Raw genomic sequence first — 27,222 nt, forward strand, 5'->3', positions numbered from 1 at the left:
TACAAGCATAATCATTAATGTACTGCAAAGCCCTGTGTTACATTAATGTTTACATCTAAACTTCACGGAAAATCTTTTCACTCCTTATTCAGTTGCCACCAGCACAGAAGGGTAAATTCCTCTAAGAAGACTTCTCATACAAGTGGCAGTCAATCGCAGTTCAGAATTTTCACATTCTTGTTTAGGGACTATGTGATCATTTTTATAGAAGGTCTGGGTAGTATATTCTACTAAAGGGGAGACTTTCTCTTTGATGCTTCCCTTTTCTAGCCTCTTAAAATTCTTCCTTCTCAACTTCTGACTTCAGTTTTATATGTTGCTAATTTTTCCTCATTTCTCTCTCTTCTTATCCTTTTGTTTTTATTCTAGTTTTTATGTTCTTTGCCCTTTTCTGTGTTTGTGTGTGTGGTGGATCTATCTGTGCGTGCATGCGGCATGCTTGCGCATTTTGTCAGAAGAGCACTTTTAGACTTCTTCACTTCAGAAGTCTTTGGCACTTAGGAATTTATATTTTTTTAGGGTCAGATGTTCCTTTAAAAAAACCAATGAGTTCTATTCTTGTTAAAGACATAATCAAGAACAGCGAATAATTGGTTTACTTCTTCTGGAGCTAACTTGGTGACATCCTTGTGCTCCTTTCTCAGGGAGAAATGGATTTCTTTGACTTCTGATTTCAGAAGTAGCCAAAACAAAATAATAAGCTACCGAAAAGTCAGTTAGACTAGAAAAGTTTTACATCTCTGGAAGACTGTTTCCTTAGCGCTGTCAGTCATGGGGAATTAGTAAATCATCTTCCATCTGGACTTTTTGTCATTAGCATGTGGGCATAGGTATCACTGAGTCAAAGAGCAGATTTTTGGAGCTTATATTGCCTGTGCTTTGGACAGAAATCTTTAAGGCCAGAGAGTTGATTGTAGTAGTTGTATATCTGTAGCTTCACTACTGGGGTTTTGTTTTCTTTTTTCAAAAACTTTTTGGTCAAAATGTGGTGCTTTTCCTCTATTATTAACTTTAACTTTTGTCTTCATGTTTCTGTCTAGTTTCAGATGGCTGACAAAATGCAAATGAATTTTATTTATGTAATTGTTATTCAAGAAAATTACTGTGGTAGCAAATGAAAACATTCTTCCGAAGTCACCTAAAGTAATTTAGTCTCTGGACAGTGTCCTAGTCAGTGGCAGATCTTCCTGAAAGTAGTTAGTTTAGAAATTCTTGATGAGGCTGGGAGCAGTGTTACATGCCTGTAATCCCAACACTTTGGGAGGCTGAAGCAGGAGAATTGCTTGAAGTGGGAGGTGAGGGTTTTGGTGAGCCGAGATCGTGCCATTGCACTCCAGGCTGGGCAACAAGAATGAAACTCCATCTCAAAAAAAGAAAAGAAAAGAAAAAAAATTTTAGATGAATTGTGAGTTCCTGTGGTTCCAAACATCTTTATAACAGAGTAAAAATAAAACTCATATGTATTTGTGAAGTTCTAATTTCATACTGGTAGGCTTCTAGAGTCCCTTCTAGCATCTCTTGCATACTTCTACTATGTATAAGTTAAATTTGCGACAGCTAATAATGGTTTTTATGAGAAAGGGTAATTTATTAGCTTAAGAAAATTTCTTCTTTTAAATTAGGAATTTGGCCTTTTTTTCTTTTTATTTCTTCACTCTTAGAGTTAGCTTCTTACGGGAGTAGTCATTTAGAGATCTTCATTTAATACCACCTGCAGAGGTATCTAAGAAAGAGTTAAGAAACTTTTGTCTCTTGAAAACTTCTGAGTGTTCATCTTCACATCTTCCTCACATCTAACACCTACTCCCTCCAAAGGGCAGAAAAAGGCTTGGACATAAAAACAAATAGTTAGAAATAGGAACGTTTCAGTGATCATTAACATTGAAGGTGCTTATTTGCTCTTGTCTTCAGTGGCATGTGTGTTTCAGGGTAGATTAGTATTGCCGAAGGAACATTTACCAGCCATGTGACCTCAAATTTCCTGTGTCTTGCGGCATCGGTTTCTTCAGCTCCTGTAAAATGCAGGAATTGATTTAGATGATCTTGAGTTCTATTTCTAAAATCCTGAGAGTCCCTGAGATTTTGCTTCCTTGTTGAAATCTATGGTTAAGGATTTCTGGTTTCTTGTCCTTAAAATTTTTACTATTGCAGTAGAAAATGAAGATAGGCAAACAAAGATCATTTTCTTTAAGAAGAGTTTTATGAGAGATTATTTAAATTACCTTCATGAGACAGTACCATGTTTCTCTTTAGTTGATCTAAATAGATGGAGCTGGGTTTCTGTTCAAATCCTCTTTTTTTTCTAATAGGTTCACATTTTTAGAAGCTATTGCTTTATTTTAATTATTATATTTTAAATTTCTAAATTTGTATCAATTCTGATAATCATCTCAATTAGAGTTCATGTTAAGATAGCATAGAATCAAAACTTTAAAAAGTTCAAATTGGTTTCTTAGTAGTTTTGATATGATCAAAACTCCTATGTAGTAGTCTAATGTGATAGAAATTTATGTAGGGTATGCCTTTTCTCCTACATTTTTATAGCTAATGTGTCAAGAACACTTGTAAGATTTTTAAATGACCTGAGCTTGAATAGGAGAGAAAACAGTGTGCTTGACTATATATATATCTTCATGCTCTTCTGATAAATTCTTGAAGATGCCAGTCTATGCCTAGAGTTAATTTCTCATGGCTTTCAGACATGCATGTCCAGTGATCTTGGCAAATAATCTGGAGTCTAATTGTGGACTTTTCATGGATTTCACATGATGGTTATTTTTTAGAGCTTCAGAAAATTTCTACTTTTTCTTGACTTCATTTTGACTGTTTCTCCCTGTTGATAATGCTGTTTGGAAACTGATTGTAGTGGTATTGGTGAATAAAAGAAAAAATAGAAAATTAATATAAAAAATGTTTAAAGTGTGTTAATTTTCTATTTTTTTCTGCCCTGATTTAGATTTTAGATCAGATACTATAACTTGCTAGCTAAGGCTGGGTCTTCCTAAGTGTAGCTTTGGGATTTTACTCAGTTTGATCAGTACTGCAATCAGAAAATTCACAAGCACTTCTCACCTTGTGTAAATGTGACTTATTTTGTTTTTTTACATTTTGAGAAAGAAAACCTAAACATGATCATTTCTATTTCTGAACTTGCTATTAGAGATGGGTCATCCTGCTGAAAGCTTAATACTTAAACTGAAAATACTTTAACAGCATGGCTCATCACAGATAGTAATGTTCAATGACTAGTTTATTAAAATATTTTTCAGATACAAAGCTCTATTTTGCACAGGGTGAGAATCTTAGGAAATTTTCTGATCGCTTTATATTTTTATTTTTATTTTTTTTAAAGCTGTGTTATTTTTTAGTTCTTCATGCTTTGGAAGTAACAGTTGAAGAGAGGTGAGGAAAGTTTGTGAAAATTGTGATCGGTGATTAGCTGCCACCTGCCTGAGGTGTCTTCTGAGAGGAACTAACCTCTTTGTGGTGCTAGAGCAAGGTCACTGGATTAAAAAAAGAACAGGTAACCATCTTATTCCTTGTCTGAAAAGTTCTGTTTTAAAATTAATAAATGCAAAATGTTCAAGGTAAAATGAACTATTGTTTAAAGGAAGTTTTTAATTTTCTCCTCAGAAACTAGTAAAGTGGACTATGTCCTTTTTCAAGCTGCCACAGCCATAATGGAAGCAGTTGTCCGAGAGTGGATTCTCTTGGAAAAAGGTAGCATCGAGTCTCTGCGAACATTCCTTTTAACCTATGTCTTACAAAGGCCCAAGTAAGTACATGGAGGGGTACTGCTGAAATACTTTTGGGGAGCTTCTGTGTATCTCTTCAGAATTGTTTTTGGTTTGCATTTTAAAAACTTCTGGCTGGGTATAGTTGTTCAGAACTGTAATCTCAGCATTTTGGGAAGCCGAGAGGGAGCCCAAGAGTTTGCGATCAGTCTGGGCAACATAGTGAGGCTCCATCTCTACAAAGTACAAAAAAAGAAAAAAAATTTAAAAAGCTATAGATGTTTAAGGTTAAGTTCTGTGTGTGGCTCGTATTTTAAACACTTGACATAATTGTAGGTCGCTTTAGTGCTTAATGAAATAATACTTTTTAGTTAAGTTTATGATACTATGTTTTGTTTCTTTGAAAAGGTTGTGCCGGAAATTATGTTTTGTTGTTGTTGAGTTCTGAAGAATTGAGTTATAAATAAAAGTTGACCTTAGATTTAGATGAAGAACCTTTATATTTGCTTCTTCTTTTGATGCTTAGTAGTGGTGATTATTTATTTTAATGTGTTTTAAATTAAAAATGGTTTTAGTATAATACAGGTGAGTATCCTAAAACAGGGAGCAGGAGGATGCTAAGTACCACTAACAAATCAAATGTTACATATGTATGTGTGTAGAAATGTGAGTAGAGGGCTGAGTGCGGTGGCTGTGATCCTAGCACTTTGGGAGTCCGCAGTAGGCGGATCACCAGGTCAAGAGATTGAGACCAGCCTGGCCAACATGGTGAAACCCTGTTTCTATGGAAAATACAAAAATTAGCTGGGTATGGTGGTGCGCACCTGAAGTCCCAGCCACTCGGGAGGCTGAGGCAGGAGCATCGTTTGAACCTGGGAGGCAGAGGTTTCACTGAGCCAAGATCACACCACTGCACTCCAGCCTGATGACAGAGCGAGACTCTGTCTTGAAAAAAACAATATGCATGGGAAAGGCTCTCTAAGAAGTTCCAAAATCTTTAAGTAGCTTCCATTGAAAGTAGGATCAGGTTTGAGGAATGGGGTGAAAGTAAATTTTCTTTTTATATTATACATATCTGTATGGCTTATGCATGTCACAAAATGTTTTACGTTGATTTCTTGAGTGTTTTGTTTTTTTTTTTAAATATGAGGGCGGGTGCGTTGGCTCTTGCCTGTAATTCCAGGACTTTGGGAGGCTGAGGCGGCTGAATCATTTGAGGTCAAGGGCTCAAGACCAGCCTGGCCATGTGGTAAAACCCTAGCTCTACTAAAAATACAAAAATTGGCCAGGCGTGGTAGTGCATGTGTGTAGTGCCAGCTACTTGGGAGGCTGAAGCAGGAGAATCACTTGAACCTGGGAGGTGGAGGTTGCAGTAGCTGACAGAGTGGGACTTTGTCTCAAAAAAAAAAAAAAAAAAAGCCGGGCGCGGTGGCTCAAGCCTGTAATCCCAGCACTTTGGGAGGCCGAGGCGGGTGGATCACAAGGTCGAGAGATCGAGACCAACCTGGTCAACATGGTGAAACCCCGTCTCTACTAAAAATACAAAAAATTAGCTGGGCATGGTGGTGCGTGCCTGTAATCCCAGCTACTCAGGAGGCTGAGGCAGGAGAATTGCCTGAACCCAGGAGGCGGAGGTTGCGGTGAGCCGAGATCGCGCCATTGCACTCCAGCCTGGGTAACAAGAGCGAAACTCCGTCTCAAAAAAAAAAAAAAAAAAAAAAAAAAAAGGAAAACTATAACTACATAGCTTTTGGGGAGAAATTGATTTACTATTTACCTTTTTTCATTAAGTTCCCCAAAGACCATGTATTCTTTTAAGAATAGACAATGCCCTTGTATGTTTACTGTTTGTGCAATTGATACTGTAGATGTTCATTTCCAGAGTCATTGAAGAAAACATTTTGTTATGTAATCAGAAATATGTGTGCTTAGGAATGGTGATTAATGGCAATAAGTATATACATACAGTTTTAATTTTAGAGCATACTGTCATGCATTTGTTTCTGTTGACTGTATCCTGGCAGTCTTAGTTAATAATATTTAATAATATCTGACATGACTTCCACACTTTGTTAACTGCCAACTGCCTTACATACCAAAAAAAAAAAAAAAAAAAATGCGTAAGAGAACGAAGGCAAGGTTTCTGTAGCCTATTAGCATTGCAGGTTTAGTGGATGATGTGTCCTGTAGATAAGTGGATATACATGTTTGTGAGGAGGGCATGGGTAGTTTTTTTCCGGTTATTCTTAGAGTAACGAGGACTTGTTCCTGGCTTGAAACCTTTCTTTTCTCTGTCATGCTGGATTGATTGGTTGATTTTTGTTTGGCGGGTCCATTTGGATGTGATACTAGTTTGCCTTTTTGTGTTTTTTATTTGACTGTACTTGTTAGATCTGATAGGGCTGTTTTTCTTTTGACCCCTCTGTACCGAAAGAAAGGTAAGTAGAGGTGAGTAGAGGTCTTGACAACATCAGCAAATGTTTGTTCCGTTATTTTGTTCATTGTTTTGCATGCAGTGTAACTCAGACACATCAAAATTTGTATTATCAATTGCAACCATGGAAGAGGTTTGTGTTTTGTTGAATTCTACTAAAATGATACTTGTTTTGATGTTTTTCTTTACCCTACTAAAATATTTTGAAATCAATTGTGATAGTATACTTATTATTGAACACAAGTTGAGAAACCTTCAGATTTATTTATATTTATGTAATAAAGAAAATAAGCCTTAGGGCCTCTGTGTTTATAGTAGTTTATATGTGGGAAGGTTAAAAAAGTTATTTTTGGCATCTAGGCCTAAAATGTCAGTTTTCTGAAGAGCAATCTATTTATGTGACCTTGGGAAAGTAACGTAAAGTCTTTTCTTAAATATTCTGTTTTAGCTGTAGAACAGGGACTCATGGTTGCAGTACCCATCTCATAAGGTTGGTGTTAGGATTACATGAGACAGTTCAGCACAGTGCCTGGGGGGCAGTAAAAGCTCTGGCTGCTGCAGCCGTCATCATCTGGACCAGCCTTCCTTAAGGAGTCAGGGCCAGCAGGGGAGCTTCTGGCCAACTAGACAGGTTTTCTTTTCTGGAGCTGCTGAGTTATCCCCAACCGGAGAACCACTGAACTCTGGAGACTGTGGTAGACTTAAATGTGTAACAGATTTTCATTATGTGTATGTGTGTGGTCTCTTGTATTATCCAAAATAATCTCATTCTTTTTTTTTCCCTTTTAATTTTTTTAAATTGAGACAGGGTCTTGCTGTGTTGCCCAGGCTGGTCTTGAACTCCTGAGCTCAAGCAATCCTCCTGCCTCATTCTCCCAAAGTGCTGGGATTACAGGAATGAGCCACCATGCCTGGCCCAAAATAATCTCATTTTAAAAATCATTGATTAATTTAGAAGCTAAATTAATTAGCTTGATTGTAGGGTTCCACATTGAAATAGCTTATATATATATATATATATATATATATATATATATATATATATGAAATAGCTTATACATATATATACATACATATATTCCCTGCCCCCCTCAAGATGGAGTCTTGCTCTGTCACCCAGGCTGGAGTACAATGGCGTGATCTTGACTCACTGTAACCTCTGCCTCCCAGGTTCAAGCGATTCTCCTGCCTCAGCCTCCTGAGTAGCTGAGAATACAGGCATGTACCACCACGCCCAGCTAATTTTTGTATTTTTAGTAGAAATGGGGTTTCACCATGTTGGTCAAGCTGGTTTTGAACTCCTGACCTTGTAATCTGCCTGCCTCAGCCTCCCAAAGTGCTGGGATTACAGGAAACTTTTTTTTTAAGAGACAGAGTCTCACTGTGTTGCCCAGGCTGGAGTGCAATGGTAAACTTTGAGCAAAGGTGAAAGAATTGTCTGGTGACACACAACCCTTTTTCCAGTAGAGGCTCAGTTAACATTTTGTCACATTTGATTTGTCTCTTATGTATATATGCATTTTTTTACCCCTAACTATCTGAGCGTGCCACAGACATAATGATACTTTAGCCTTAAAGTCCTTGAACCTGTCTCTTCTGAAAGTATAGTCTCAATACTCCTGATATAATTGGTACGTTTATATGAGCTAGTAATTCTGATTCCATATTCTGAGTTTCCCAATTGCCTGAATAAGATTTATATCCTTTTTCCTTTTTGTAGTTTTTTTTTTTTTGTATTGCAGTCTGTCACTTCAGATCAATTAATATTTGCTTTATTTAGGTACAGTAGGTTTTTTTTTTTAATACAGGTGACCCAGAGATTATATTATATTTAGTTGTCATGTCTCTTTTGTCTCTTTTAATCTAGAATTATTGTGTGCTCTTTTTTGCCTTTAATGACACAGATATTTGTATCTTGTAGAACGCCCTACGGTGTGGATTAGAGTCAAGTTAAATGTTTTTGGCATACTGCACAGGTAGAATACTATACGCTATGTAACAGACAATTACATAAATAATGTTGTGTGCTTCCCATGGCATGCACAGAATTTTTTTTCTTTTTTCTTCCTCTTAACTGAAATAAAATTTGTATAGAATGAAATGCACAATGCCCTTTATTAAAGAGCCAAGTGTAGCATAGTGGTCAAGAAAGGGATTTGCATCTCACATCTGCCACTTAACTCTGCAACATTGGGCAGATTACTTCTTTGTGCCTTAATTTTCTGATTTGATTTTTTTTTTTTTTTTTTTTTTGAGACTGAGTTTCGCCCTTGTTACCCAGGCTGGAGTGCAATGGCGCGATCTCGGCTCACCGCAACCTCCGCCTCCTGGGCTCAGGCAATTCTCCTTCCTCAGCCTCCTGAGTAGCTGGGATTACAGGCACGTGCCACCATGCCCAGCTAATTTTTTGCACTTTTAGTAGAGACGGGGTTTCACCATGTTGACCAGGATGGTCTCGATCTCTCGACCTCGTGATCCACCTGCCTCGGCCTCCCAAAGTGCTGGGATTACAGGCTTGAGCCACCGCGCCCGGCCTGATTTGATTTTTAAATGGAGTGAATAATAGTAGTAGTATTATAAGGATTAGCTGTGTTAATATTTGTGAAATTAGTTCACATAAATTCTTGCATATCAGAAGCATTCAGTAAATGGTAGCTATTTTTTATACTAATGGTTTCTAATTCTTGCCAATAGAGATATTTAAAACTAGCTTTGTGTACATTTGTAGTCATAGTCTTCAGCTTTATATACGTTTTCTAGTAGAAGTAGGTGCCTATGAAACTCTTCTGTATCCCTAAAAGTACAAAAATTCCCTTTGACCAACTAATATTCTTATGCCTAGTAGGATCTCTGCGTTTATTTGCTTAATGAATGAAAGATGACTTGTTCAAGTCTATATTTGGAAGGAATGTTTTTTCACTTTAGTCTCGACAATAGGGAGACACATTTATTCATCTGTATAAATACCAAATAAAGGCTTATTCTGTTGGAGGCAGTGTGCTAGTGTGCTTAGAATGGGTGGCTGATCCGGGAGCCAGTGAACAGTGGTAACAGATATGTCACGTCATGTGAGGGTGCTGTGGGAACCCCTAATAACAACTTTCTGGAGAAAGTGACATCACAATCTTGGTAGAGGGAATAGAAGTTCAGAGGCCTGAAACTGCAAGAGTGTTCAGTGAGGAACTGAAAGGTCGATGTATCTGCAGTTGTGAGTGCATGTGGAAGGGCCGAGGTCAAGGAGAGGAGTAGCAACCAGGTGGCTATAGGTGGATGTCCAAACTGGGACACTTTTGACAGTGAAATAAAGAACTATTAATAATTACCTGGAGCAACAGATAAATTGAGGCTGTCCTAGGAAAGTTAGAATGATTCCTACTGCTTATAAGCCATGTTAAGAGGTTTGGGTTTGTTCCAGGGGCACATGGTGGTTGTATCTTTGCGGTATTCTAGAGACTAGATTATAAAGTTTGGGGTTATGTTTTTTGATCCTTATCTTTCAGAAAAGATTGTGAAAAGTTTCTGTGCCCTCCTGGTCAAATGGGTTTGGTAGAATGCCTGCATTTCAGATGGGTGCTTCTATCATCACATGGAGGAGCAGAACCTAGATATGAACATTCTGAGCGTGTGTGTGTGTGTGTGTGTGTGTGTGTGTGTGTGTGTGTGTATGTGTGTTTTACAATTTTATGTTTCCATAATGATGTATTTTGGATAGCTAGCATGTTGCCTTTTCACATTAAAGGGAAATGGGATTTAGGATTAGATTAGTGGTTGTAGATGTAGGTTAGACAGAATTTATCTCAAAACTAGTGGAATTTTAATCTTAGTGATTCTTTTTTCCCTACAAATATTTAACAGGGAGCTGACTTACATCTATTGGAATATTGCCTGACGCAAATAATACTCGTATAGTGCTTAGTATGTACTGGGCACAATTCTAGGAACATTTAACCCTTATAATAACACTAGTAGTGTTACTGCCATTTTACAGATGAGAAAACCAAGGCCCTGAATGCTAACTGTCTTCCCCAGGGTCATACAGCCAGTCCACAATGGAGCCTGGGATTGAACCCCCAGACTTCCTGACTTTGGAGTCTGGACATAACCATTTGGCTTTACTACCCTCACGTGCCAGCAATGTTTTCAGTAGTGTCAGGCATAGAGAGGAGTTGGGAGTATTCTTGTGTTAGATTTAGGTAAATGTTTTCACAATGATTTTTATGTTTTACAGCCTTCAAAAGTATGTTCGGGAACAGATTCTACTAGCAGTAGCAGTAATTGTAAAAAGAGGATCATTAGATAAATCAATTGACTGCAAAAGCATTTTTCATGAAGTCAGCCAGTTGATAAGTAGTGGCAATCCCACTGTGGTAAGTGTGCTATTTGTATTTATAAATATTAACAATTTATATTTTCTGTTACACAAATAGCATTATAGCAAGAGTAATGGATACCTACCTAAAAGGAAAAGTGAAAAAGCTATCAGTCAAGCAATTTTCATTTGTTCAGCTTTGCTTCTAGTCTTTTTCAATATATGTACATAATATAGATGTGATATACTTTGCTTTTGCATTTGATTGTGTATTTTCCATGTTTCCATAAATATAATCATTTTGTCATAAAATATTATAATTTAATATACCATAATATTCTATATACCAAATAATATAAGCTTTGTTCATGAGATGCTGATGCTTCAGCAATGCCTACATGAGTTACATAATGGTAATCTTGTCATTTCTGTGAATTTTGTTAGAATTTGATTCCAAACTAATGGCCATGTGTATTATCCAGTGGTGGTCATCATCAGTAGTCTGGGGAAAAAGAAGTGGTGGATATACATAGGTAAAACTAGCAGAGAAAAGGTTTGCAACTGAGGCTGCTACTTGGAAATATTATCCTTGTCCCTAATGCTCTGAATCAAGTTGCACTTCATATTTTAGATTTCACTTAAGAACATCTTGTTTCATTTTGATGGTCTGCAGTGAGTCCAACTCATTGTGATAGACAGGATTTAAACTTGAGGAACATTATGAGTAACTTTGATATCTATCTATTTATGACTCATACCTTTCCCTTGTTAGTCTGGTGATCATTCCAGCCGGGATTTTGGTATTGGGGTAGAATTTCTGCAGCCTGCCCTACGAATAGCTTGTTGATACTGGGATGGTGAAGGCAAAGGTTCGAGAGTCCCTTGCCTCTCTCAGGAATGAGCACATACTAGTGAATTGAGTTCTCTGCTTCCTTTCCCCTTGGTTAATTTGACTCAACACAAAAATTAGTCCCACTGCAACCTGACAATTGGATTTTTTTGAGCCACTGAAATAACTGATCTTCTGAGAATGATTGGAACAGATTTCGCTGTTGTTCACTTAGAGAAGATTTTGCTCAGGCTGGGCATGGTGGCTCATGCCTGTAATCCTAGCACTTTGGGAGGCCTAGGTGGGTGGATCACTTGAGGTCAGGAGTTCAAGACCAGCCTGGCCATCACGGTGAAACCCCATCTTAAAAAAAAAAAAAAAAAGAAAAAAAAAAAGAAAAGAAAAAGATTTTTGCTCTCTTCATAGTGTGTACATTTTGAGAAAAGAGATAAATGTAATATTCTCTCTCTCTCTCTTTTTTTTTTTTTTTTTTTGAGACGGAGTTTGGCTCTTGTTACCCAGGCTGGAGCGCAATGGCGCGATCTCGGCTCACTGCAACCTCTGCCTCCTGAGTTCAAGCAATTCTCCTGCCTCAGCCTCCTGAGTAGTTGGGATTACAGGCATGTGCCACCATACCCAGCTAAGTTTTTGTATTTTTAGTAGAGATGGGGTTTCACCATGTTGACTGGGATGGTCTCGATCGCTTGACCTCGTGATCCACCCGCCTCGGCCTCCCAAAGTGCTGGGATTACAGGCTTGAGCCACTGCACCTGGCCAAATGTAATATTCTCATGAAAGACTCCAGAGTTTTTTTTTTTAACGTCAAATTTCTTTCTTTCTGTGTTTTTTGTTTTGTTTTGTTTTGTTTTGTTTTGTTTTTGAGACTGGGTTTCACTCTATTGCCTAGCCTGGAGTGCAGTGGCGCAATCTTGGCTTACTGCAGCCTTGACCTCCCCACACTCAAGTGGTTCTCCCACGTCAGCCTCTAGAGTAGCTGGGACTGCAGGTGCACACCACCATGCTGAGCTGATTTTTTCGTATTTTTGTGGAGACAGGGTTTTGCTATTTTGCTCAGGCTGGTCTCCAACTCTCAGGCTCAAGAAATCTACCCGCCTTTGCCTCCCAAAGATTATAGGTTTGAGCCATTATGCCTGGCCAAAAGTCAAATTTCTAATACCAGGGCTGAGAACTACTATAGCAGCAGGAAATCAGTAGTGGGAAATAGAATGTAATTTCAGGATTGTGGCGTGAATTTATCTTGTTGACTACATTAAAAACATTAAATGTGAAAAAATACTGTCTACTTTATAAGACAGGTTAAATGCATACACTGTCCCTGCTTGTCCTTGCCCAGTAGCTTGAAAGTAGCTCATTAGGAAGGCCTAAAAAATGAGGTTAAGACATTTTCATATATCTTCCTACTTGGACTGTTAAGAATTTGTAAATGGGGCTGGGTGCAGTGGCTCACGCCTGTTATCCCAGCACTTTGGGAGACCCATGTGTATGGATCATGAGGTCAGGAGATCAAGACCATCCTAACATGGTGAAATGCCGTCTGTACTAAAAATACAACAGGTTAGCTGGGCTTGGTGGCCTGCGCCTGTAATCCCAGCTACTCTCAAGGCTGAGGCAGGAGAATTGCTTGAATCTAGGGGGCGGAGGTTGCAGTGAGCCGAAATCTTGTCACTGCAATCCAGCCTGGGCCACAGAATGAGACTCTGTCTAAAAAAAAAAAAAAAAAAAAAAAAAATTTATAAGTGCTTCAAGAATTTACTTAAGATTTTCTTAGTCTCAGACATAAATGGCAATGAACAAGAGGATTAAAACCTCTGTAAGAAAGGAGAATGATAAATGATCAGAACATTGATTTAGTACTGGCTAGAAACTTTCTTTATAAAGGTGATTTGTAAGAGAGATTTGTAAAGTAGAGAAAATTAAAGGTTTTCTGTAGATGAAGAAAGGGTTGACTTCGTGAACTATTAAATTAGGTAACTAATTTTTCTTTCATACCTCTTCTAGGAAGACATTTCCATCTACCTTCATTGGCCAAATACTGTCTGTATGTAATCTGGCTTTTCCCCCTTCGCTTTCAAAGAGTATTGGTTTCGTTTGTTTGTTTTGTTGTTTTAGAAACAGAATCTCACTCTGTTGCCCAGGCTGAAGTGCAGTGACATGTTCATACCTCACTGCCACCTTGATCACCTGGACTCAAGTGATCCTCCCACCTCAACTTCCTGAGTAGCTGGGACTGTAGGTGCATGCCACTGTACCTGGCTAATTAAAAAAAATTTTTTGTAAAGGTGGGGTTTCACTGTGTTGCCCAGGCTGTCTTAAGCTCCTGACCTCAAGGTGATCCTCCTCCAGTCTCAGCCTCCCAAAATGTTGGGATTATAGGTGTGAGCCACCACACTTAGCCAAGAATTGATTTTTTGGGAGGCCGAGGCGGGTGGATCACGAGGTCAAGAGATCGAGACCATCCTGGTCAACATGGTGAAACCCCGTCTCTACTAAAAGTGCAAAAAATTAGCTGGGCATGGTGGCACGTGCCTGTAATCCCAACTACTCAGGAGGCTGAGGCAGGAGAATTGCCTGAGCCCGGGAGGCGGAGGTTGCGGTGAGCCGAGATCGCGCCATTGCACTCCAGCCTGGGTAACAAGGGCGAAACTCTGTCTCAAAAAAAAAAAAAGAATTGATTTTTGATGGTCCATTTCACTGTACTAGTCTTACATTTGCAGTTATACAGATTTAGGGGCAGTGTAGTATAATAGACAGTGATTTTGGATTCACCCTTGGGTTTAAATCCCAGCTCTGCCATTTATCGCCAACTTAATTTAAATTAACTTCTCTAGGCATTAGTTCCCTAAGATGTAAAATAAATGTGGTAATATTCACTTCTATTCAGCAAGAATTTGTACTGTCTCCCTAGTAGCCTCTCACTGCTTTCTTCATAGTATCTTGGGAAGTGAACTATAGTGAATCATCTCGTTTTCTATCAAACAACATTTTAGGCAGGGGAAAGCAGAAGAAAATGTTTATGTGTTATCTGTGAATGAAAACTAATCATTTGTGTGTGTTTTTGTTGTTGTTGTTGTTGTTGTTTTTGAGACAAAGTCTTGCTCTGCCGCCCAGGCTGGAGTACATTGGCACCATCTCAGCTTACTACAGCCTCTGCCTCCGGGGTTCAAGCAATTATCTTGCCTCAGTCATCTGAATAGCTGGGACTACAAGCGCATGCTACCATGCCAGCTAATTTTCTTATTTTTAGTAGAGACAGGGTTTTGCCGTGTTGGCCAGGCTGGTTTTGAACTCCTGGCCTCAAGTGATCGGCTCACTTCAGCTTTCCAAAGTGCTGGGATAACAGGCATGAGCCACCATACTCAGCCAATTCATGCGTATTTTTTAAAAATACAGGTAACCAACACCTTAGGTTTTCTTTAAATGCTTTCAGAAGTATCTTATAGACTTGGTTCTCTGCAGATAGTTTTATGGAAGGATTATATCTAATTTGTATTTTAAAAATGATGTATTCTTAGTTAATTCATGCTCGTATGATTATTAAATAATATGTTACTTCGTGCCTATGGGCAGTTACGATGTTTTCCTTCCATGATTGTAAAGCTTACCATGGCTATTTCATCTCAGTTTGCAGTATAGTTGGACCTGCTGTTAATACTAATTTGGAGGGGGTATGGAAACTTGCTTTCCTAGGAAAGTAGCAAATTTTTTTATTTTAAGCTAAAATTTTAATATAGTTCGTATTTGTCTTATTTCCTTTGAAAGTGGTGGGCATACATTAAATCACTTTTAAAGCCGTTTAATATAGCATTTAAGTCTCCTTTCTTCCTCTTTGCCATGCTAGAGAGAAGTGGGTGAGAAATTCACTTGTCTATGGCAGTCTCTGGATGTGATAGCCAAGTTAATCTCTCTTATCATAAGTCTCATTGATGTTTGCATAGAAGAGCAGCTGGAAGTCTGCTTTATGTATGGCAACCTTTCATAAAGTTTATTCTTGGTAATAAGGCTCCTGGGGTAAGAGCCAGGCTATTATAAGAGACAATCCTCTCTCTGAACAAGAGTATTTTATTTTGTCAGCTGGAGTTAGTGTTTGAGTATCTTGGGCTTGTGACAGTAAGCTGGTGAGTAAGGCAAGCTATCTTTGAAGGGCATTTTTTCACTAGCTTGAAATTAATGGCTTTTGCTAGAAATAAATGAGAATGCTGCTGTAAGACTTTCAATGTGAAGATAAGAGTTACTTAACTTGTTACCCATGAATTGTGAATTTTCAGTACTTCAATGAAAGAAGACAATTAGATTTTTTAAAATAACCTTGAGACCTCATTCCATGTCTTCTACTTCTTTGACATATTAAAATTTTCTTGTAGAAATTTATAAACAACCAAAAAATAGGGAACACATCGTTTATTTTCCGACTTCTGTTGTGTTAACATAGTGCTGGGCGTAGAAGTAAACACTGATTCATTAATTCAAACAGCATTTATTGAATATCTACTACATTACTTTAATGATACAGCTTCAGTTATAGCTCTCTTTCTTAAGTGGTGCAACACATTTAGTAATTTTAATTTTGCAGAATGTAGATCATCAAGGAATAGAATAAGAAAAGCTGAAATAGGTGGTTGTTATTTTTTATGATAATGATAAAAAATACTGCTGCCACTTTACCTTTTTGTAACCTGGTGTAATTACATAGTATTTTTAAGCATTATCCAATTAGAGCCTTAGGGCACTCATGCAAATTACACAGGGCAGAGGGTGGTACCCCTTATAGATAAGAAGCTGAAGTCAAGGTATATGAAGGGCTCTGACCACAGTTATTTGAAGAAGGAAATCTTGGCATGTTAGAGCCCAGATTTTCTAGCTGATTCAAACAACAGGATCCTTGTGTTGGACTCCTAAAAGAGTCCTGCAGAGTGTTTTTGTTTATAGTTTATTTTAGATGTAATTTTAATAAATTTTATTTGGTTTCTAACTGGTGGGCAAATGGAAATGATCAATTTAGAACTACCTGTTAGTGGTGGTCAAATTGTCAGCAGCAGTGAGTGGTAGACAACAGCAAAGGATGATTGAGCAAAGCTATAAAGCAGACATAAATCAACTAGCATTGGGATCTGGCACCACGTTGCCAGCGGGCCCTTATGTTGTCATAGCTTCCAAGTAGTCACTTTACTATAATATCTTATAATAGTTGCCATATAAAGAATTCTTTAAGAAAACTGGATAGGAAGTCACTTTCATTAAAAATGTTTGCTTGCTGCATTTATAAAATTATCAGATATTAGCTTAATTCTTGATGATCTTAGATAAGTGAAGCATTGTTGTATTAACCTCTTGGAAATCTAAGATTTGTACTAGTGGTGTTTTATACTGGGCAAATTCCTGTGAATTTTAGTATGGCAATCTTGTACTCTTATCAATCAGTTAGTCAGTCAACTTTGATCTGATTTCACTGACATTCATTACAACAGCTTTTGTTTCCGGCTGTCTTAAGTATCAGCCACTGTCTCTGATATGGAAAAATATCTAGCTCTGGCTTTGACAAAGGCCAGGGAGGCAGCACTTGAAGGTACTGGTCAGTAGAGGGTGAATTAGTGGATAGTGCACTTGGGATGCTCGTTGAGACCTAGCAATCTGAAGGAGGCAGATAAGAACATTCTTCAAGGGTAAGAAAAGCTGAAGCTGGTGATCTCCCATAGGCAGACTGGACGCTTTAATTTTTTTTCTTTCCGCTCTCTGTCCTGGGAAGAAGTTGTCCCCTGTTCTCCCTTGGGAGTTTTATTTTTGGCTTGCTTCCCTAGCTGTCTTCATTACAACACAATGTGAGAGTGACTTCATTTTAAGGGGATTTAATCCATAATTAAGTATTGAAAATGAGCAAACATATTTAGAAATGAGTCCTAGACGTTTAGTACTATACTTAATTCCCCTGTGAACAGGGAGAAATACTTTGTTGATATATGTTGAAGGTCTTTGCTCTCTTAAATGTACAATCAGTGTTTAATTATTCATCATTCTCCAGGAGTCTCTATTCATTTGGCACCTTTGAGTCAGACCAGTGTAGTATGATTAATATTTATGACGGTAATCTTATATTCCTACAGGATTTCCAAATTAAGGAGAGCTTAAACTATTTGGTATCTTTTCATGATAAAAATTCCTGTTGAATTTTAGTTCTTTGAAAGCTGATAATTGTAGGTACAGTTAAAGCTGGAATATTTGATTTCTTGGAATACTTCTGACAATGCTGTATGATAATTTATTTTTATGTATTTCTTAAGTCTTTAAGTGGTATATTTAAATAGAACATACTTGTTTTAAAAATTTTTTTATCGCATAGACACAAAGTGGAAAAGTAGAATGTAAAAATACATGTGGATTGATAGCAATGGTATATAAAAATTTATATCTGTGCATTAAAAAATTGGAAAGCTATAAATGTTACAGTAATAACTCCTATATGGTAGGATTGTAGACAATTTTATTTTCTTTATGCTTTTCTATAATTTCTAGTTTTTCTAAGATAGAGGTATATTTTTGTAGGATGAAAAAATTATTTGAAAGCAAAAGATTCTTACGTGTTCAGGGAACTAAGTCTATATAGTGCATTTTGTTCTAAATTCTCGTCAATTAAGAATGTACTTGTTTTTATGGGTGAATTTATACTTCATTAGTGTGGACGTTTGCTGTTTTGGAGGGAAATATTTATTGCTACAACTTGAAGCAGTTCCATGCCTTGTTTTGTGTGATAAAGTTTGTAGTTGCAGGAGTAGCTTTAGCAGGGCTTTCACCTGTCATTGCCCTGCCCCTCTCCTTCACTCATTTGTTTCTCATCTTGACCGTAAACACATCTACGTTATCCTGGGAAATGTTTATTTCAGGTGAAAAAGTAAAGCTTTATTTTGAGTATGTACGGTTGTAATAATTAATTAGAGAGCTATTCCTGAAAACTTGAATATGGTGATAGTTTTAAAATAAGCCATTTTGCGGTGAATGCAGTAAAAAACATTCTGTGCAAAGTTGTAAATTACTTGTTTATATATAATTTATTTGTAAGAATAAATATTTGTGTTTAATGAGTGCTTCTAGGTTCTTTCAGCTTATAGGTTTTTATGTTATGTGTGAATTCTGTTTTCAAGAGGTTATTTCATCTGAGATTTTGAAATTAATTTCCTGTTTTAGTAAGACAAGTTTTCTCAAACATTTAGCTGTGTTTATAATGTTTTATTGAATGAAGTCTTAGAAAGGATAAGTGAAAAGCCAAGTCTAAATGAAAAATTATTTTCAGGATCCTAGGATCTTGGGATTCATCGTTAGATCATTGTGAGTTAGCTTTTTTCTTTGAATCTCATTAATTTGATTCAACATCTACTTTCTCCACCAAAGCCTAGCTGTGTTTAAAAATCATGTTTAGAGTGGAATCCTGATGTTATTTAACTGTATCTATCTGGTGTGAATTGCTGGCACTGTAATCATTAATCATTAAAAATTTTTTTTTTGAAAATTAATGATTTTGATAACTGAAAACAAAGAGATTGTACTTTCTGAATTTCTGAGGTCTCTTTAAACAGTAAAATGACAGGAATATGTGATCGACTGGTTTTTCTGTGAGAGGCCTTAGTGCCTGTTTTTTTTTCTCTCCAAGTGCCTAGGGCCGTAGATTTTGGGAGGTTTTGAAGATTTTAGGGGGAAGGGATGTTTTTATATTAAGTCATATATTTTGAAGTAAAATTACAAAATGTGTGTGTTTCTGCCAAACCAGTAGCATTCGGAGAACTCTTATTGTTGCAGAAGGGATCTTTGATCATACCCCTGGATTCCCTAGAGAATTTGCATTTCCAAGTGTGGAAAAGTCTCAGAAACTTGTTTAATGTATAGGGTTTTGTGCCTTTCATAAATATTAGCTGTATAGTCATGCTTGTTTTAGTTGAGATTAAGAGGCAAATAAAAATTTAATTTTATGTTTACTTTTTTTTTCTTGAGATGGAGTCTCACTCCGTTACCCAGGCTGGAGTGCAGTGGCATGATCTTGGCTGACTGCAACCTCCACCTCCTGGGTTCAAGCAGTTCTCCTGCCTCGGCCTCCCACGTAGCTGAGGCTACAGGTGCCCGCCACCATGCCCAGCTGATTAATTTTTTTTTTTTGTATTTTTAGTAGAGACGGGGTTTTACCATGTTGCCCAGGCTGGTCTCGAACTTCTGACCTCAGATGATCGCCTGCCTTAGCCTCTGAAAGTGTTGGGATTACAGGCCACTGCACCCAGCCTGTATTTACATTTTTTAAAGGAACATTTTAGACATATACAAAATGGACAAATAGTCTATTAGTCACTCATGGAGTCATCACTCACCTTCAACATATTTCATGCCAATTTTTAGGAATTTAATATCATTAAATTATTCACTAAGATTTACCACGATAAGTGTCTGTAAGGTCAAGGTACTGACATCAGAAGCATTTCTGAACAAAGATGTTGCAGTTGGTGGGTGGATATGACTGTGTTCAGCTGTTGGATAAGCTTGCATAAATAGTATCATCTTGACTTTAATCTTTCGGTTGTTCAGAGGTAGTGTGCATATTTCTGTTTAACTCCTGGAAAGTTGCCAAAATAATTTGTATCCTCTTTCCATCCTTGGTATGTTGACTCTAAATAATCTGGGAATAAAATCAATGAGTTGATATTAGGAGCCTGTTGGATAGAACCAATGAGAAGGAAAATCTTCATTTTTTAATTTAAAAACTTTTGAGTATTACCTGGCTGTAATATTTTGGACACTATAAAATCTGTTTCACTTTTCATCTATTTGGGAATGCATTTTACAAACAGAATAGGGAGTCAAACAAATGTGTTCAAATCTCAGTTGGCCTTAGGTAAGTACTTAACTCTCTCCAACTCGCTTCTCTCAAATGTAAAATGAGGATATAGATTGTTCTGCAAATTCACCAAAATAATACTGTCAACATTGATTATTTTGAAATAGCGTTTGAATTCCACTATTGAGTAGGAGCAGTGTATCCTGAGTTCAAATCTTAACTGCAGTTGAGGAGGTACTATTAACACTTACCAGACGACTTAGAAAGGAGAGCTAATATTTATTTTGTCATATCTAATTTTTTGACTGGTTGTTATAAGATCTAAAGATATAGTGAAAGATCTAAAGATAGGGAGAAAATGTTCCATTATGTTCCATTGTGTTCAAATGCATTTCAAAGCATTGAAAAAGTAATGCCTCGCAATTATTTCTTATCAAATAATTACAGCAAACTCTGGCCTGTTCTATTCTGACTGCACTATTGAGTGAATTTTCAAGTTCAAGTAAAACTAGCAACATTGGATTGAGCATGGAATTCCATGGTAACTGCAAAAGAGTTTTTCAGGTATTGATATTTTTTTCCTTGAATTTTAATTATCGGATCATTCACTTTTTACTCAATGTATTCCTAATGACATGAGAGTATTTATTTTATGTAGTTGAATGATAGCCTGTACTTCAGGATTTGTTTTGTGATTTCAAAGGGTATAGTAAAGTGATAGGTTTGATGAATGTAGTTGATGGTTTAAAATTACTTGTTTAATTCTTGTCTTAAAAACAATACTTCTAAAAAGATCTTTAGTTTATTATTTATTTCTTATTGTGTTTAGATATAACTAATTCAATTGATGGGACTCTGCTGGCCTTAAAAATAGGTCTGGAGGAATGCCAGAAGGCCATGTATTTCAAGTGTTATTGCAGATGGTGTGGGCTCTTTGTCTCGTATGTATTGTTTGGCTCTGGAGTAAAGTTATGTGAAGGCATTGGCTTAAATCCTAGGGCTCTGCACTATAGCAACTGACTCCTCCAGCTCTGCATTAGTTGTCAAAGACTCTCTTTTCTATGGAAGTAATGTTTATATTCGAGTAAATGTCTTACAGCTGGCGTCACTTGAAAGCATACTGTGATGTAAATTACAAGCAGAGGCCTAAAAATGGAAAATGTTCTTAAGGAAATAGTGCTTTCCATTGGAAATGTTAAGGTTTTTGTTTGTTTTGTTTCCTGGTTCTAAAAGGGAATACATTTCCAATAAATTTTTCACATAAAATATCTGCGATTTATTGACTATAGGAAGAAGACCTTCGTCAGATCTTCATGTTAACTGTTGAAGTTCTGCAGGAGTTCAGCAGGCGGGAAAACCTCAATGCTCAGATGTCTTCAGTATTTCAGCGTTACCTTGCACTTGCCAATCAAGTCTTGAGCTGGAACTTTCTTCCTCCAAATTATATCCTTTTAACAAATGAACAGTTTATCTATGGTAATTTTTCATAGCTGACTTAATTATGGCTTAGAATCTTTCACCTCTGCAGCTTTTACAAAACACATTGAAAGAAAATTTTTTTTTTTTTTTTTTTAAGAAATAGAATCGAATTTCTTTATCTTATAATACCAGAAGACAGCGGATACTAGGATAATACTAGAAGATTTAAAAGTTGATTTACTCCTTTGTAGAAGAAGTTTGAATACATAGAAACGTGTTGCGGATGATGGAGCTATTGCTAATTTAGGGTTAGCAGTATTCTTTGGGAAGGAACAGGAAGCAGGGAGAAGGTACCTTTTAAGAAACTGTGAATTATTTTTTCCTTGGACATGTAACTATGTTTGATTTTTTTTGACTGACTTAAAGCTAGTTTGGAGTGCTCTAATTTAATCTTTATGAATGATGATGTTCAAGTGTAGATAATAAGTTAGTAATAGGTTTATTCTTCAAGGGTCTTTACCAGTATAAAAAGAGAATTTTGCTTTTAGGAAATTATTTACTAGTAATACAAAAATTGTTTAAGTGGGTTATATTATCAATGCATATACTGCTTTTTAAATTAGTTACTAAAGTAGAGAAATTTGTATTTCATAAACTTTAAGGAACTGCTTTCTGATTTACTATTCTAGAACATCTGCTGCCTGTTGATAATAATACACAGTGGCTACCCATTTGTTGTATAAAGTCTGAAAGATCTGGATTTAAGCCTCTGCTGAGATCTTAGGCAAATCACCTGAACCTCTCTGTGTCTCAGCTTTCCCAAATGTAAAATGTCGGTATGGATTGTTGTGTGAATTAAATGAAACAATACATTTAAAACACTCAGGAGATAGCTACTATTATTGAGTTCTTAATAGCCTCCTTGAATTAAATAGTTCATTATAAAACTAGCTGTCTGTTACACTCTTCTTTGTTGATCCAGTATGCCTTTGTGTGGTATAGGACATTTAATGTAACCTGTTCTGGATGCTGTTAATTTAGGAGTCTGTTCAGGAGAAAAAGACCAATGATAAGCAGACAGGAAATAGATGTGAAATCAGATCAGAGATCTAGGATGAGACTCATCTTTATTCTAACAGAGCCAAGAGGAGCTGCATTTACATACATCGAAATTCACTAATTATTTGTGGCTGGTAAAATTATGACATTTAAAGAAGTGTGGTGGGGTATAACTCCTTCTTCCATTTCAGCTTACTCTATTCATATAGTAGAATATTAACTGTGAAATGCTCTGTCAGATAAAGTGAATCAGACTCCTTCAACCATGGGTTCTCCAGGTTTCTTTCCCAAAGGCAGTCACTGTGATCTACCACGTTATGGGGCAAAGCTTACAGTAAGGTCAGTCACTGTTTGCTTTTATTCTTATTCTGTGATCATCTTTCTCCTAGGGACAACTTTTTATCTTTAATATATTAACAATTCTTTTTGGCTGTCAAGAGGTGCCTACTTGCTTAGTTTGCTTTTAAAAAAAATTTCCCCTTTGAGTGTTTTAATATTTTTGCTCCATTTTTTTTTTTTTTTTTAATATAAGTTGGTAAGGCATACTTTATTCATAGGAGCCAATGGTGATAGGTGTGGGGATCACAACAACAGGATCTTGCAGTTGGGGAGAGAGATTGGATTCAACTTCTTGCTCCAGTGTTTTCACCTTGTGATGGGGGAAGATATTCAAAAACCTTGAGACAGATTTTAAAAGTATCAGGCCATATGGAGCTATCAAAACATTAATTATATATGTAGGGAAAAATCAACAAAAGTTACACTGCATATATTTTAAAGTGTCTGTTTTAAGGGAAAATACAGTTGGTAGAGAGTGACTGTTTCATAAAAAGAAACAGTTCTCTGTGAGTTTGGAAACAAAGTTTGTCTAAAAGATGCACACACACGCAAAATATTTTATGAAGTACTTAGATAAAGCTTTGGAAAACTTGTCATCTGAAATGATAAGCAATACTGCAGTGTTGCCAAAGAAAGTAATTCCTTGTGTAAGGAAAGTATATCTCGGTTTTTGACTTGAGGATATTTTGCTTCATGGCTTACAAGAGAGTTGTAAGGCCACAAAGTGTGGCCTTTTTGTGTAGTGCCATTTGTTGGCTGACTGCACTACAGCTAAGTTTTCTTTGAGTGGATTAGCTTTAAGTGTGGGAGAAAGAACTTGGCAGTGAGATTAAACTAAGCTACAGTTTTAGCACTCATTAGGGAAATCAATTTCAAGGAACTCAATTCTGACTAATTTCTAATTTTAAAAATTACCTGGAGATCTACCATTCAATCAGTAAGGAAAGAATGGAATAATTATGCAGCCTTGTACCATGGAAAGAGTCTAAATAATCAAATTTAACTTAGTTTAAAAGTGTTGAATTGATGCCTTTTAAAAGACGGTTTATTGACTGCATGCGGTGGCTAACTCTTGTAATCCCAGGACTTTGGGAGGGTGAGGTGGGAGGATTGCTTGAGTCCAGGAGTTTGAGACCAGCATGGGCAACACAGCACAACCCTATCTCTACAAAAATTACAAATATTAGCTAGATGTGGTAGTGTGTGCCTGTAGTTCCAGCTATTTGGGAGGCTGAGGTAGGACGATCGCTTGAGACTGGGAGGTTGAAGCTGCAGTGAGCTGTGATCATGCCACTGCACTCACCCTGGGCAACAGAAGAGACCCTGTCTCAAAATAAAATAAGATTTGTCTCTTAGGATAGACAGATAATAAATCATGGAAAATGTTTGTGTATTTTGCATTAAATATTTTGATAATTTAGAATGGTATCATGTTAAATGAGACTGTTAAATTATCAATAATCCCATTCATAATTTTTTATAATCGATGTTCTTTTTTGTATCTTTTTATATTAAGATAATTTTATTTGTTTATTTATTTGTTCATTCATTCTTGAGACAGAGTTTTGCTCTGTCGCCTAGGCTAGAGTGCAGTGGCACTATCTTAGTTCACTGCAACCTCTGCCTCCTGGGTTCAAGCTGTTCTCATGCCTCAGTCATCCAAGTAGCTGGGATTACTGGCGTGCACCCCACACCCGGCTAATTTTTGTATTTTTGGTAGAGGCAGGGTTTTGTCATGTTGACCAGGCTGCTTTTGAGCTGCTGACCTCAAGTTGGTCCACCCACCTTGGCCTGTCAAAGTGTTGGGATTACAAGTGTGAGCCCCGATGCCTGACCCTGACTAATTTTTTGGTTTTAGTTTTTGTGGAGGTGGAGTCTTGCTGTGTTGACCAGGCTGGTCTCGAATTCCTGGCTTCATGTGATTCTCCTCCTTCCTTAATCCTTGCAAAGTGTTGGCATTACAGGGGTGAGCCACCATGCCCAGCCTCAATAATAGCTTTATTGAGATATAATTCACACACTGTACTATATACCCATTTGGAGTGTACTATCTAGTGTGTTGTAGTGTATTCATAGACTTGTACAATAATCATTGCCAGTAGTTTTAGAACATTTTCATTATCCCTAAAAGAAACCCTGTATTCATTAACAGCTAGTCTCCATTTCCACCTTCTCCGATCCTTAGCAATCTGATTCTGTCTATGTAGACATGTCATATAAATAGAATCATATAATATGTGGTCTTTTGTGATTGGTATCTTTTTTTTTTTTTTTTTTTTTGAGATGGAGTTTCACTCTGTTGCCCCAGGTGGAATGCAGTGGTGCCATCTTGGCTCACTGTAACCTCCACTTCCTGGGTGCAAGCAATTCTCCTGCCTCAGCCTCCTGAGTAGCTGGGACTATAGGCACACAGTACTGCACCCTGCTAGTTTTTTGTTTTTTTTTAGTAGAAATGGAGTTTTGGAATGTTGGTTAGGGTGGTCTCAAACTCCTGGCCTCAAGTGATCTGCCTGCCTTGACCTCCCAAAGTACTGGGATTACAGATGTCAGCCACTGCACCCATCCTGGCTTCTTTCACTTAGCATAATGTTTTCAAGATTCATCTGTTTTGTAGCATGCACCATCAATCATTCTTTATTCCTTTTTATTGCCATTATGTTGTATGGATATACCACATTTTTTAATCCATTTATCAGTTGACGAACAGTTGGGTTGTTTCCACTTTTTGGCTATTAATAATAATGCTGCTGTAACCATTCATTTATAATTTTTGTGTGGACTTAGGGTTTAATTTCTCTTTGGGGGGTCAAGGTGGGAAGATTGTTTGAGGCCAGGAGTTTGAGGCTACAGCGAGCCGTAATCACAGCACTGCACTCCAGCCTGGGCAACAGAGCGAGACCAAAATGATTTCTTATAGAAAGTAGTATATATAATATTGGGAAAACCAGATGGAGCTGACTGAGCAATGGATCTAGAATGTGCATAGAGAGATACAAAAGAATGCAAAGAGTAAATATTTTTTTTTAATATTTAAGGGTATTAATGCTGTTTTAGTTAATAACTTGTACTACAGTGATCTTAGGTCAAGACTTACGCTCAAGGTTTCACTAATGAAATCATAACTCGGCCAGCATAGTGGCTCATGCTTGTATCCCAGCACTTTGGGAGGCCAAGGTGCATGGATTGCTTAAGCTCAGGAGTTTGAGACCAGCCTGAGCAACATGGCAGAACCCCATGATATGGTTTGACTCTGTGTCCCCACCCAAATCTCATCTGGAATTGTATTCCCGTAATTCCCATGTGTTGTGGGAGGTACCTGGTGGGAGATAATTGAGTCATGAGGGCAGGTTCCCCATACTGTTCTCGTGGTAGTGAACAAGTCTCACAAGATCCGATGTTTTATCAGGGGTTTCCCCTTTTGCATCTCTCTCATTCTCTCTTTGCCTGCTGCCATCCATGTAAGACGGGACTTGCTCCTCCTTGCCTTGTGCCATGATTGTGAGGCTTCCTTAGCCACGTGGAACTGTAAGTCCAATTAAACCTCTTCTGTAGATTGCCCGGTCTTGGGTATGTCTTTATCAGCAGCCTGAAAACAGACTAATACACCCCATCTTTTACAAAATATTAGCAAGGCATGGTGGCACATACCTGTAGACCCAACTATTGGGAAGGCTGAGGCAGGAGAATTGCTTGAGTCCAGGAGTCAGAGGTTGCAGTGACTTGAGATTGCGCCACTGCATTCTAGCTCCAGCCTGAGTGATAGAGCAAGACTCTGTCTCAAAATAATAATAATAATAATAATAATAAAAAGAAAACTAATCATAGCTTTTTAACATTTATTCTCAACTAAGGAGCCATTTTGTATACTTGGGACACTTGGTGGTGTCTTGAGGCAATTTTGATTGTCACAACTCAGGGAGTTCTACTGGCAACTAGTGGGTGGAGGCTAGGGATGCTGCTAAACATCCTACAAAGCATGAGACAGCCCCAGACAAGCAGTTATCGGGCCCAGAGTGTCAGTAGTCATCCACACAAAAACTTGTACATGGATGTTCAGAGCAGTACTATATGAATAGGCTATTCATACTATATCAATAGAAACAACCCAAATGTCCATCAGCTGATGGATAGGTAAAGTGTAGTATACCCATATAATGGGAATATTACTTATCATAAAAAAGGCATGAATTACTGATACATACTACAACATGTGTAAACTTTGAAAACATTACACTGAGTGAAAAAAGCCATTCACAAAAGACCACAAAT

General features: G+C 37.3%; 1 protein-coding gene across 4 annotated transcripts in view; it reads left to right on the plus strand.

The window, feature by feature from the left end:
• The window catches only part of XPO4 (exportin 4), a 121,053-nt gene that overhangs the window by 33,520 nt on the left and 60,311 nt on the right, over positions 1-27,222 (plus strand). For 2 of the 4 annotated variants that reach the window (XM_074387935.1, XM_003944250.4), the window contains exons 3-6: positions 3,634-3,775; positions 10,397-10,535; positions 20,584-20,700; positions 21,426-21,579. In XM_074387935.1, the coding sequence (XP_074244036.1) occupies positions 3,634-3,775; positions 10,397-10,535; positions 20,584-20,700; positions 21,426-21,579 (552 nt within the window). Of the gene's footprint in view, positions 1-3,352; positions 3,524-3,633; positions 3,776-10,396; positions 10,536-20,583; positions 20,701-21,425; positions 21,580-27,222 lie in introns of all 4 variants that reach the window. The other 2 variants (XM_074387936.1, XM_074387937.1) reach the window with 2 other exon arrangements.

The sequence above is a fragment of the Saimiri boliviensis genome, chromosome 16, assembly GCF_048565385.1.
Source record: "Saimiri boliviensis isolate mSaiBol1 chromosome 16, mSaiBol1.pri, whole genome shotgun sequence".
NCBI lineage: Eukaryota > Metazoa > Chordata > Mammalia > Primates > Cebidae > Saimiri > Saimiri boliviensis.